Source organism: Melopsittacus undulatus, chromosome 2 (assembly GCF_012275295.1).
Source record: "Melopsittacus undulatus isolate bMelUnd1 chromosome 2, bMelUnd1.mat.Z, whole genome shotgun sequence".
In the NCBI taxonomy this organism is placed as follows: Eukaryota; Metazoa; Chordata; class Aves; order Psittaciformes; family Psittaculidae; genus Melopsittacus; species Melopsittacus undulatus.
This window is the reverse complement of record NC_047528.1, coordinates 2,094,769-2,108,578: the sequence shown is the minus strand read 5'-3', so window position 1 is coordinate 2,108,578 and position 13,810 is coordinate 2,094,769. Positions and strand designations below refer to the sequence as shown.

The following is a 13,810-nucleotide window of genomic DNA, read 5'->3' as shown; positions in this document are numbered from 1 at the left end:
ACAATCAGGGATACAAATTCGAATTCTATGCTTAACTAGATCCATTTCTTTACAGCCATATCCTCCATTTCTCCCATGTTAAATGTAGAGGACAACAGCAAAAGGAATTCTTAGGCCAGGTCATCTAGTCACCAAGGAACAAGTTAAAGAATAGGTTAGTCAGACATAAGAAAAAGGGTTTGCACATGACTTTTCACTCCTGAGCTTTGCTTTCTAACCAAAGTGGATTTCACTGGTACTATTAAATCCAGACTAAACACAAGTAATACCCTCAATACCTCAGTCTTTAACAAGTCCCTTCAGTCATTACAAGCCCCCACCCTAAGTCCACACTGAGAAGTTTTATAGCCATGACTCAGACCATCTTTACTCTCATTGTCAAGAACTGCAGCACTGGGTGTTCTAGAGAAAACTGCTTACTGAAACAAAGCACTGAGCTGATTCCTGTGCTGGCAGGTAGCAAACAATCCCCTTGTGTTACATAGCACCACACTCATCAGCCAGATCATTGCATTATCAAAGTGGTACAACAGACTGGAAGGACTTTCCCATTCTTTTCCACCATTCTGCAGTGAAACACCTGCAGGGTGATTCCCCCTTTGAGGTATCTTCCAACTCAGTAACAGACTTTTAAGCCCAGACAAGAGTGAAAGAGGATGATTTGTTATCAGCATCTTCAACTGTAATTTTAGAGCTGCTTGATTTGATGGCAAGCACTGACACAGACACCTCAGCACGTGGGGTCCTTGTATTTGCAGAACACACAGCAGAACAATACCTCAGACTGTCACAGCCTTCCACTTGCTACAATTACCATCTCTGCAGCACACATAGAGGCATTCTACACAGCTTTAACTAAATATTTACTAGGCTGGAACATCCTATAATTGCTGATTCAGTTTCTGCTGCTACAGAAGTTTCTGCTCCTAGGAAAGAAAATAAAAAGGCTGTGTTTTGGTCTCACTTTCACAAACGGAGCCCAATGACTAATAACTGAGGCTTCTCTCCCTGCAGCCTTCACTTGGTTCTTGCACAAGCCTGGGAAAGAATAAAAGCAAGAATTCAGCAGGGAAAGAGCCATACTCGATCCCCTGTAAAGTCCATCCAAAGCAGCAGTCATGTTTGTGTGCATTAACATAGAACAGACCTGCATTTTAGAGGGAATGCATGCTCCCAAATTAGGGTCAATACTTGCACAGCTCCAGTGGCCGAGCGTCAACTCCATTCGCTCTTTTTGGATGCATGGTAAATCACATTTAGCACTGGAGCAGTTGTTTCTTCATTTCAAGTTGGTACCAATTGATTTTCCCTCTAGTAATTCTTCCTTTTCACACCTTGTAACACTTAGCTCAAGTAACTCCGTGTCTCCTCCTTAATAACATCGATTGCACAGAGGCAGTGAAGCACAGCTTCAAGCAGAGTCACATGTTACACTGTTTCTACAGAAAAGGAAGCCTTTCCTAAGGAATTATCCCCCTCTGCACCACTACCATTTAAGCTCCCATGCAATAAAAGTCCCTGCGTGCAAGAGGGGAAAGGGCACAGCCTTAGGCTGACAGAGATTGCTAAACCCTCCCGCAGAGCCTCGACTTCCTCACTTAACCTTGCTCCTAACCCTCTCCAGAATGAAAACATGGGATGCCTGCCCAGTAAACCAAAAGCCAACTCTCGGCAAACAGGAAAAACAAAGTTAGCTGAAGGAAGGATGTGATGGGGAGGGGACGTTTCATCACTTTCCACAATGCACTGGATGCTGGATCCATACTTATTCCCCCTACCTGGTTAAGAGCCAGTGCAGGAAAGGAGAGGGCAGCTCAGCTGCTCCCACTTCATCAGCTTAAACCCAGTTTATCCGGGTGTTATCTATGCTGCAGCTCCCAGCTTCAGCTGCACCCAGCACCTCCAGGGACACAGAGCAGGACCCCCCCCCTCAAGTCTCAGTACAGGGGCACAGACCCTGCCCCATGCAAACGGGAGCTCCCCCATCACCTTCCTACCAGCCCAAGAGATGGGTGCTCAAAACCTCCTGCCTCATGGACCCTCCTTCCATCCGTGCAGGGGAGCTCCCCTCACACCTCAGGGAGTTCTTCTGCCCTTACAACAAGGGAGCACCCCGCATGTCAGGGCACCCTATAGCTTAGGGAGCACCTCCCCTACACCTCAGGGTACCCCAAACCCCAGGGAGAAACCCTCTTCAACTCAAAGGGCACCCAGTATCTTAGGGAGCACCCCCTTTCACTTCAGTGCACCCGATACCTCAGAGAGACACCCCCCTACACCTCAGGGCACCCTACACCCTACCCCTTCAACCTCAAGGTACCCCATAACTCATGAGAGTCCACCCTATAGCCGGGGGCACCCCATACTTCAGGCAGCACCCCCCTTTCACCTCAGGTCACCCCACACCTGAGGAAATACCCCCTACACCCCATACCTGTGGTAGCATCCCCCTCCATACCTAAGATACCCTCTCCTACACCTCAGGGCACCCTATACCTCAGAGAGACCCCACACACACACCTCAATGAGCACCCCACACCTGAAGGGGCACACCTCAGTGTACCCAACACCCCAAGGAGCACCCCACACCTCAGAGAACACCCCCTTCCCCACAAGGATCACCTCAGGGCCCGTCCCCACACCGAGGCCTGCCGTACCTGCTGCGAGGGCAGCTCCACATGCAGGGCCCGGGTGGCGGAGCCCGGCGGTAGGGAGCCGGGCCCGGCGGCCGAGCTCATCCTCAATGCACGGCAGCGGCCGGGCAGCGCCTGTGCATGGAGCCCTGCGGGCCGAGCTCCCCGCCGGCCGCGCAGGGGTTAATGGCGGCGGCACCACCGGCCCGGGCCGCTCGCTACGGAGCCATATTACCGCAGTGCTGAGGGGCGGGACAAAGGGGGCGTACCGCGCGCTTATTGGTCGGAGACACAAGGAGGCGGGAGCTAGGGTGCGTATTCGAGCTTCTATTGGTTAAAAGCAACTTCAATCACCGCGGCCCCTGTCAAACCGTTGCGAAGGGAGCAGGCTCCGATTGGACCGCTGACTTCCGGAAGGCGGGACGGCGGCTGGAGACGCGGCTGCTGATTGGAGGAGAGCGTGAAGGCGCGGCTGTTGATTGGAGGAGAGTGGGTTTGATTGGCACAGCTCGGCTTCCGTCACGTGTGGGGGAGCTGTTTGCATCACGTGGTGGGACGAAAATATTTTGCTGGGTGGGGGCGAGGGGAGGGGGGAGCTGCTGCTATGCCAACGGGGGGGGGGCGGGGCCTGTCGTCATGGTAACGGGGAGGGGCGGGGTCAGGCGCCATGGCAACGGGGAGTGGGAGGGGCACGCCGCTCCCTGAGGCCTGATGGGGGCCGGGAGGACCCTCATGTCCCCATAGACGGCCCCACAGCAAGCCAGACTGCCCCATATCATTGCAGCGTGCCCCATAGCAGCTTAAACTGCCCCACATTGCGTCCATATGTTGGGAGTGCTGATTGATGGAGCTGAACATGAGCAGCTCGTGCCCAGGCAGCCCCCAGCATCCTGGCCTGGATCAGCACCAGTGCGGCAGCAGGGCCAGGGCAGGGATTGTGCCCCTGTGCTGGGCACTGGGGAGGCTGCACCTGGAATCCTGTGCTCAGCTCTGGGCCCCTCACTGCAAGAGAGACCTTGAGGGGCTGGAGCGGGGCCAGAGAAGGGAATGGAGCTGGAGCAGGGCCTGGAGCCCAAGGGTGATGGGGAAGGGCTGAGGGAGCTGGGGGGTTCAGATGGAGTAGAGAAGGCTCAGGGGGGACCTGATGGCTCCCTCCAAGTGCCTGCAGGAGGATGGAGCCAGGAGGGGCTGGGCTCTGCTCCCAAGGAACAAGGGATGGGACAAGAGGAACCGGCCTCAAGCTGCACCAGGGCAGGTTTAGATGGAGCTGAGGAACAATTCCTGCCCCACAGGGTGCTCAGGCATTGGAACAGGCTGCCCAGGGCAGGGCTGCAGGCACCGGCCCTGCAAGGGTTCACAGCCCGTGGAGACGAGGCCTCAGTGCCATGGGGCAGGGGTGGGAATGGTTGGACTGGATGAGCTTAAAGGGCTTTTCCAACCCAATTGATTCCATGATTCCATGGTTCTATATGAACCAATCTGCCTCATGTCTACCTGCCTTACACCTTGTCTACCTGCATCAGGACAAGTCAAGCTGCCACTCAACACACCAACCTGCCCCATATCACACCAACATGCCCCACAGCAGACCAATAAGCCCCACATCAGCCCAACCTGCCTCATATCACACCAGGCAGCCCCACAAAAGACCAACCTGCAGCATAACAACCCAACCTTCCCCTCTCCATGCCAACCAACCCAACATTACAGTAACACATCCCACATCCCACCAATCCATCCCACACCATGCCAACCCATTCCACACCATGACAGCCCATTCCACATCACACCAACACACCCCACACCATGCTAACCCCTTCACACCATGCCAACCCATCCCACACCGTGACAACCCATTCCACATCACACCAATACACCCCACACCATGCTAACCCCTTCACACCATGCTAACCCATCCCACACCGTGACAACCCATTCCACATCACACCAATCCATCCCACACAGTGCCAACCCACCCACATCACACCAACCCATTCCACATCCCACCAACCTTCCACATACGATGCCAACCCATCCTCCATCACCCCAAACCCACTCCACCCCATGCCAACCCACCCCATACTGCACCAACCCATCCCACATCACACCGAACCCACCCCACATCCCACCAGCACACCCCACATCAGGCCAACCCCACTGCCAACACACACCAAGGTCCAACACAGCCCCCCCTCTATCACCCACCTCCATCCCACCCCACATCCCACCATCCCACCCCACATCCAGCCAACCCCAATGGTCCATCCAGCCAAGGTCCATCCCACCTTGTGCAGGCACCATGCACCCGGTGCAGAAGGCTCATCCCCACGTACCATACCGCACTGGGAGCGCCAGTCCCGTCCCCGTGCCTTACTGGTGCCACCAATCACCGCGACGCCCTGCAGCGCTTGCCCAGCGTAGGTGGCCACACTGGAGACACTGGTCCCCATCCCACTGCAGTGCAGAGACACTGGGTCCTGCACCAGTGGGAATGCCCATCCCACTGCCTCGGCACTGGGAACACCAGTCCCGGCGCGTGCCGCAGCACTGGAAATGCCTGTTCCCACTGGGAAGGGTGGATCTTGGAAGGGCTGAGTGTGGTGTGCAGTGCTGGAGAGCATTGTCCTCCTCTGCTCCTCCTCTTCTGTATTCCCATCCTCAGCACTGTGTATCTTCAACACCATGGAGATCATCCCAGTTGGAAGCTTTCATTCACCTGCAGTGCTCATGGGTTCGCAGTATTCATGATATGTTGGTGTGTGTTGCACCAGTGTATATACACTATATACATATATATATACTATATACATACACTATAGCATGCAGTTTGGTCTTGGTTGTTCACAGATCCACAGCCTGATCTGGGTTGGAAGAGACATTAAAGCCCATCCATCCCCAACCCCTGCCACGGGCAGGGACCCCTTCCACTGGAGCAGCTGCTCCAAGCCCCTGTGTCCAACCTGGCCTTGAACACTGCCAGGGATGGGGCAGCCACAGCTTCTCTGGGCACCCTGTGCCAGCGCCTCAGCACCCTCCCAGGGAACAGCTTCTGCCTCAGAGCTCAGCTCAGTCTCCCCTCTCTTGGGCAGGTTCAAGCCATTCCCCTTGGCCTGGCCCTATAGGCCCTTGTCCCAAGCCTCTCTCCAGGTTTACTGTAGGTCACAGTGTCAACATTAAGATCATTTTTGTCATTCCAAGTGCATTTTCTACACTTTGGTAGAAAAAAATTCCCCATATTTCACTTTAAGAAGCAATTTTCAATCCTCCAAGTTGAAGATGGAAAGTTCAAAAGGAAGGAGCACGTGTATTGTAATGAACCAGTAACCAGGACATGAATCAAACTGCTACAACAGGTCCAAAATGACTACGTTTGAACCTCGTGATCTCCACCAGGTCTGGATGCTTGGTAATAGCACACTGCTATTGAGAGCACTGCAATAGTAGGGCTTCTTTTCATCAGAAGTTAAAATGAAGATGTGCTGGTTCCCAGATCTTCCAATAATAAAGTTAACCTCAACCACAGCTCCAAAATGCACAAAGTTTAAGCTCAAAGTATGGAATTTATTTGGCTCTCACATATAGAATCACATAATTTGGTGAAGAAGGTCCATGCTGATGTGTCACCAGGTGTTAAACCGAGGGGAGAACTTTGGTAGCTCTGTTTTAACTCCTAGGAAGGGCTTTGGAGAAAGGGAGACCATGGTGAGTGGCTGCAGGGGAAGGAGAAGGATGGAAGAGGATAACTTGTGCAAGGATGGCCATCAGACTCATGGAAACTTGACTTTTCCTCCATAGAAACTTGACTTTTCCTCCAGTTTTCATTGTTCTTTCTCCTTTTTTTAGTGTTTTTATTATTATGAATGAGTTGACCATTGAATGTTTGAGGATGCTGAGGTGCTGGCACAGGGTGCCCAGAGAAGCTGTGGCTGCCCCATCCCTGGCAGTGCTCAAGGCCAGGTTGGACACAGGGGCTTGGAGCAGCTGCTCCAGTGGAAGGGGTTGGATCTGGATAAGCTTTAAGGTCCCTTCAAGCCAAACCAGGCTGGGATTCTCTGATTTCATTTGGGAATGCTTTCCAAGTGTGAAGCTCTTTAGATAAGCTTAATCTAGCCAGCAAAACTAATTCTAGCTCTGAACTGTATATAAAATCTGAGAGGTTCACAGTTGTAAAACACAGTTTTTGCTGAGATAAATCACTACAAATCAGTTTACAGGAACAATATGATGATACAACTGATTTCTCACCCAAAATAACACCGGAATTAAAAGAAAAAGTCCATTTTTGGATAATACTGACTTTCCCCTGACTAACCTTCCCCCATTCCTTCACCTTCCCCTTCTAAATGTAGTGTGTTATCAGCATTATTCTCATCCTAATCCAAACCACAGCACTGTACCAGCTACTAGGGAGAAAACTAACTCCATCCCAGCCAAACCCAGGATATTAACATAGTGATTAGGTGAATTTAAGGTCCCTATGACATTACCATAGCAGGAAGTCCCTATTTTCCTTCCTTTCCACAGCAGCAGATAACTATCTATGATTCTATGATCTTAAAATACTGCCGTTGGCAAAGTCACGAGTTCCTCATCATAGCAGCTCGCAAGCTCTGTATATGGAGATTACACTTAATGAAGGCTAAGAGCCCTAACCCATCATTCAGGGACTAAAAAGCACAATTCCCCCAGAGGATAATTCAGATATGACCCCAAATCCCACGTTGATTCATTAATGATTAATGTAGCAGTGGAACTGATAGAGCTCCACAGATATCCCTATGGATCTTTCCTGCTCATGCTAGGTAAGTTTTAGGCCCCATAGTGTACATTTTAGACTTACCCTTGCTTGTTTTGCCATCTAATGTGACAAGGAACAGCTTGCAGGGGCATTATCGAATAAGGAGTTAGTTGGGATAAGGTTTTGGGTTTACATTTGATGTTCATGGCCTTTGAGAATCAACTCCATGCCTTGCACAGTTCATCACAGTGACCATTCAACATGATAAGCATCATTTAATAACCCAGATTATGCCTAAATTTGAGCAAAACTATCATCTTTTGAGCGTTTAGAATAATTAGCTAATGAATTAGGGTTGGTGGGATGGTTTAAGCAGGGTACATCCAAGATGCAGATATGGAGCAGCTTCTTCTATCCTGCTTTATGAGCAGTCACTCGAGCAGTGCTGCCGATCTCAGCCATAGACGTGGCATTACGTAGGACACTGTAATTTACTGAGGCCTTAGGAAACTGCCATTTAAATCTTCTAACCACATCAAAAGGCTGGTGTTATCTGTCTGCATCACATTGAAAATGACAGCATGACCTTCATTATGTCCCTGTGGATGCTTCGGAAGCTGATTATCATAAGAGATGAAATTCCTGTGGCTGCAGCAAGTGCACGGATGCAGGGAGTGCTCCTACATCCATAACCAGACCAACTGCCCCAGCTATGTGCTGTGGGCAGCACACTGCAGGGAAGGGATGGGATCCAGAGGGACATGGACAGGCTGGAGAGGTGGGAACATGTGAACCTCATGGAGCTCAACCAGCCCAAGGGCAAGGTCCTGCCCCTGGGTTGGGGCAATCCCAGCACAAACCCAGGCTGGGGGAGACCGGATGGAGCCTGAGGAGCAGGACTTGGGGTGCTGGGTGAGGAGCAGCTCCCCATGACCCAGCTTCAGTGAGTGCTGGAGCCCAGAACCCCCCCGTGTGCTGGGGGCACCCCCAGAGTGTGAGCAGCAGCTCAGGGAGGGGATCCTGCCCCTCTGCTGTGCTCTGGGGAGACCTGAGAGCAGCTCCAGTGCCTAAAGGGGCTGCAGGAAAGCTGGAGAGGGGCTTGGGACAAGGGCCTGGAGGGCCAGGCCAAGGGGAATGGCTTGAACCTGCCCAAGAGAGGGGAGACTGAGCTGAGCTCTGAGGCAGAAGCTGTTCCCTGGGAGGGTGCTGAGGCGCTGGCACAGGGTGCCCAGAGAAGCTGTGGCTGCCCCATCCCTGGCAGTGCTCAAGGCCAGGTTGGACACAGGGGCTTGGAGCAGCTGCTCCAGTGGAAGGGGTCCCTGCCTGTGGCAGGAGTTGGAGCTGGAGGAGCTTTAAGGTCCCTTCAACCCAAACCAGTCTGGGATTCTGTGATCTCAAGGTTTCATGAAGTGAATCCAACAGGAAACAGGGGGGGAAAGAGCTTTCAAACCCACAACCTTATTACTGACCTTGTTTCAGGGGGGTTGGAACTGGATGATCTTAAGGTCCTTTCCAACCCTAACTATTCTATGATTCTATGTGCCCAACACTCACACCAGCAGCTCCTCACTTTGACCTTATAAGAAAGTCACAAGCAGTTTATTTTGACCATTTTGTGGAAAAGAAAGCCAGAAAATAATGAACATTAACAGAACTCAATGCAGCTTTAACCATGTAGCTTAAACCATCCTGCAGGATAAAGCAAACACCCTCTGGGGAAAGCTGCATGAAATGCCCCTCGTGTACTGTCCAAAATGCTGTTTGAAGGCTTAGACAGCATCTCTTGAAGCAGTACTGTATCATTGCTTTCTGCTTGGTGGCATCCAGTTGGAGACCCATGGGCTAGTGTCCTATCAACCGACATGTGGTGGTGAGATACTGCCTGCAGGTCATTCTGGAGCTTATGGAAGAGACCTCATTGCAAGTTTTGGCCTGTTAGGACTTTGGGAAAGGAAGCAATGACTTTGTGGCTAACAGTAATTGCTGCTTCTGCCATGGATCAGGTCAAATATGCTTCTTATTGAGGTCTGAGATCATTACAGAATCACTCAAATGAGCAAACACTCTTTGCTGATGGATGGAAGGATTCCAAGTGCAGCACAAAGTACCTCCAGTTTGTGAGCTAGTTAAAGAGCAGGGAAGAGCTCAAGTTTTGCCACTGAATGCCTGTTAAATGATGGAATTTACAGCCACAGATGGGGGGTTGAAAGGCTTTGGTTCACTTTGCCCTTGGAGAGATCAAACTCAAGCTAGAAACTGAGCAAGAGATTGGGTTTGGTGGCACTAAACCCTGGACCCTTTCACATCCAATGTGTTTCTGAGTGTCTGTATTTGTAGTTGCAGATGAATGCATTTGCTTCATCCCCAGAGCTGGTTTTAATCTGCTTTAAGATACTCACAGCTACCTAAGGTAGACTTCATTGTACTTTTGACATCATCATCATCAAGCTGTTCTGGTCACATTATGAGCACAGAGGAAATCCCTTTCCAGTACAAGACATCTTCACCTCAGCTTATAACCATTAGACAGCATCCATGGAGGATAGAAGGGGATTCCTGGTGGTTTGGAGTGCAGATGATGTTTAGGATATCTATTACTATCCTGGTGCTTAGAAAAGCTATTATTTTCATGGAAGAACTTCCTTCTTAGACTCAAATATATATTTTCAACATCTATTTTAAGTGAGAAAGGGAAACAAAATATGTTTTAAATGAGATAGAGCCATGAAGGAGATGAGCAGCGCTAAGTCAGAACAAGGTGATCCCCACCTTAACCTTTACCAACCAGTTTTATTCACACACCCATTAGGTTATACAAGAGGTAAGTGGTAATTTTGGTCACTTCTTTAGGCACTGAGGGTCTTTTTGCCATGGAGAGCTTCTCATTTGGCACCTGGGCTCTTCCCTGTCAGAGGCTTCACGGCACAATTGCCAATCATGAAGTAACAGCCCATAAACCAAACCTAATTTCTGGGGAAACACTTAAACCATATTGCTTTAAAACCATGGGTATGATTTCTTTGAAGCCTCCAACACACTAAAACATTCTGGTTTGGGGGAAAGGCTGGTGTTTGTTTTGCTGGTGAGAAACGTGTTGTTCGACTGAATCATCCAACCAAGGGAGCCTGATCTCACATCCACTGAAGCCAACAGATTACATAGAACCATAGAATAGTTTGGGTTGGAAAGGACCTTAAGATCATCCAGTTCCAACCCCCTGCCATGGGCAGGGACACCTCACACTAAACCATGGCACCCAAGGCTTTATCTAAGCATCTTTGGTGGGGTTTTGATCAAACTTACAGTGAGGCCCTCATCAAGTCATGTTGGGGTGGGATGAGGTTCACTCAGTGTTGAGGATACCATGGTGGAACTCCGATCAGCACTGAGTGATGCAGCAGTAGCTGTACCTCAGTCATCCTGGACACACTCCATTGTCACCCTTTCCTAACCAATTCAGCCTTTTCTAACCAACCGTATCCTGGGCTGCATCCAAAGGAGCGTGACCAGCAGGGAGAAGGAGGTGATCCTGCCCCTCTGCTCTGCTCTGGTGAGACCTCACCTGGAGCACTGTGTGCAGTTCTGGGGTCCTCAGCATAGAAAGGACATGGAACTGTTGGAACAAGTCCAGAGGAGGCCACGAGGATGAGCAGGGGCTGGAGCAGCTCCTGTATGGAGCCAGGCTGAGAACATTGGGGCTGTTGAGCCTGGAGAAGAGAAGCTGCGTGGAGACCTCAGAGCAGCTTCCAGTGTCTGAAGGGGGCTCCAAGGATGCTGGAGAGGGGCTCTTCATCAGGGACTGCAGTGATAAGACAAGGGGTGATGGGTTCAGACTGAAACAGGGGAAGTTCAGGTTGGAGATAAGGAAGAAGCTGTTCCCTGTGTGGGTGCTGAGGCACTGGCACAGGGTGCCCAGGGAAGCTGTGAATGCTCCATCCCTGGCAGTGTTCAAGGCCAGGTTGGCCAGAGCCTTGGGTGCCATGGTTTAGTGTGAGGTGTCCCTGCCCATGGCAGGGGGTTGGAAATGGATGTTCTTAAGGTCCTTTCCAACCCAAACCATTCTATGATTCTATGAACCTGTGATGGAGTTGATCTGTTACAACCTCAACTCTCCCAGTGTTTTTATTTAACAGCAAACCCAATCTTTTCTCTTTCTGCCTCCAAAACCTGTTATTTGCCTTATTTTCAGGCTGTGATGGATGCATGAATCTAAGTTGCTGTCAAACTTCAGGGATATTGCACTTCATTTTGCTATGAGAATGTGATTGTAGTGGAACCTGAACATGTGAACCTGATTGCTGTCCTTTGTAAGAGACATTTCAACATGTTTACTTCCATGAGGAGGTTGCCAGTGACTTTAGCAGCTTGGTTCAATTCACTTACTGAACAACATAAACAAAAGCTCATTGTCCAAAGGAGCTGGAGGGGGGTCAAGTGGCAGGGGGTTGTCAAAACCGCCTTGGGAAGGCTGCTGTGACCTCATCACTGGGGCCATAAAGAACAGCTTTAACCAGGAAACACTTTAACAAGCTCAATAAATGTTCAAAGAAGCCCAAAAAAGCTTTTTGGTTGGGGAACAGTGTGAGCTGTGTTCTGCTTTGAGCCTGGTAGAAGAGGATTGCTGCCACACCAGGTCCTGCTGTCATCTTCCCAAGGTTCATAAGTGAAGCCAGGCCAAGATGGTTTGGGATGAGGATGCTTTAAAGGACCTCCTGGAAATGGCCTTTGGGATTAAAGCCATGAGCCCCATTGTGCTTACTCAGGGACTTGCCTGTAGCAAGCACAGGAGGGTCTGACCTCACTACACATGAGTTTTGAGTGATGGAGCACTTGCAATCTGCTTAATCGTGGCTTGGTAAGAGCTGCTTTGCCTTCTGAACTGCTGCTGCAGTACCAGGGCAATGTTATTTCAGCTCAGACATAAAACCAAAGCCCACCACTACCTGCAGCCCTGATCCAGCTCTGGGGCAGCAGCACAAGAGGGACGTGGAGCTGTTGGAGTGAGACCAGAGGAGGCCATGGAGCTGCTGCGAGGGCTGGAGCAGCTCTGCTCTGGAGCCAGGCTGAGAGAGCTGGGCTGGGGCAGCCTGGACAAGAGAAGGCTCCTGAAGGGGAGAGCTGAGAGCAGCTCCAGTGCCTAAAGGGGCTGCAGGAAAGCTGGAGAGGGGCTTGGGACAAGGGCCTGGAGGGCCAGGCCAAGGGGAATGGCTTGAACCTGCCCAAGAGAGGGGAGACTGAGCTGAGCTCTGAGGCAGAAGCTGTTCCCTGGGAGGGTGCTGAGGCGCTGGCACAGGGTGCCCAGAGAAGCTGTGGCTGCCCCATCCCTGGCAGTGCTCAAGGCCAGGTTGGACACAGGGGCTTGGAGCAGCTGCTCCAGTGGAAGGGGTCCCTGCCCATGTCAGGGGTTGGAGCTGGATGAGCTTTAAGGTCCTTTCCAACCCAAACCAGGCTGGGATTCCATGATTAAGGTTCTTAGACAGCAGTGTTTGCCTTAAGGAATCCACAATAAGAGTGGTTTAGAGATGCTAAGCAGTGGCCCTAGGCACAGAGGCTGATATTTGTCTCAATCAAAGACAAGAGGAGAGCCACCCTGCCCTGTGTAACCTCCACCATATCACAATGGAAAGCAGAGGCAAAGCCAGGAAGTATTTAGGGAAAATCTAATGAGTGAGAATCAGGCAGCAATGGTGGGTGAGACCTGTGAGGAAGCATGGAACTGAAAACAGTCAGAACATGGATGGGGTTCAGATTCCCACCAGGATTCTTTTATAGCCGGTTAAAACATCCTCACATCCAAACGTGCATAAAGGTGACCACAGAGTAGAGAAAGCTCTGCATCAGCATCTTCTTCTTGCCCTTTCCACTGCAGAAACTGGTCCCATAGCAGAAGTAGGCAAGAAATTGCCCATTTGGGTGATGCTCTGGATTCTCCTTCAGAGGGGAAAACCCTCATTTAACTGAACTGTTGCCAAATAGCACCAGGATTCCAAGGATCATTTTCCAGCATGAAGCTTAGCAGGATTTGCACTGTAGAAATCCATTATTCCATGTGATGCTGCTTCTTGGGGCCAGATTGATTAAAGATTTACACAGAGGGTAACGCATCCATTACTACTCTGTGTTTCCTCCCCCTCGTACGAGGCTGCTCCAGTCCGGGTTAATGCTTTCTCCATTGGCATCTCCCCAAAGCTTTTCCTATGCTGGAGATACTGACAAGCACCTCATGAGGGCAGCATGACCTCGCTTTTTATCACATCCCATTGGGCTCCAGACTGAATCCTAAATCACTGCTCACGTACTACAGATAGCGCTGTTCTGCTTCTGCTACGTTAATAAAGGAGGGTCTCAAAGCAAGCTGGTGCCATCCCACCTCAGGACATGCGGGGGATAGAGGGAATATTGCTGCCCAGCCTGCACATAGGGACAAAGCAGCTAAACC

The 13,810-nt window shown here is 50.8% G+C and overlaps 1 protein-coding gene across 3 annotated transcripts in view; it reads right to left on the bottom strand.

The window, feature by feature from the left end:
* Positions 1-5,125, bottom strand: part of UVRAG (UV radiation resistance associated) — a 90,542-nt gene extending 85,417 nt beyond the window's left edge. Inside the window, exon 1 of one of the 3 annotated variants that reach the window (XM_034074545.1) lies at positions 4,967-5,125. In XM_034074545.1, the coding sequence (XP_033930436.1) occupies positions 4,967-5,083 (117 nt within the window). In that variant the 5' untranslated portion in view covers positions 5,084-5,125. Of the gene's footprint in view, positions 1-2,657; positions 2,889-4,966 lie in introns of those variants that run through there. The other 2 variants (XM_034074547.1, XM_034074546.1) reach the window with 2 other exon arrangements.
* Positions 5,126-13,810: the final 8,685 nt, after the last annotated feature.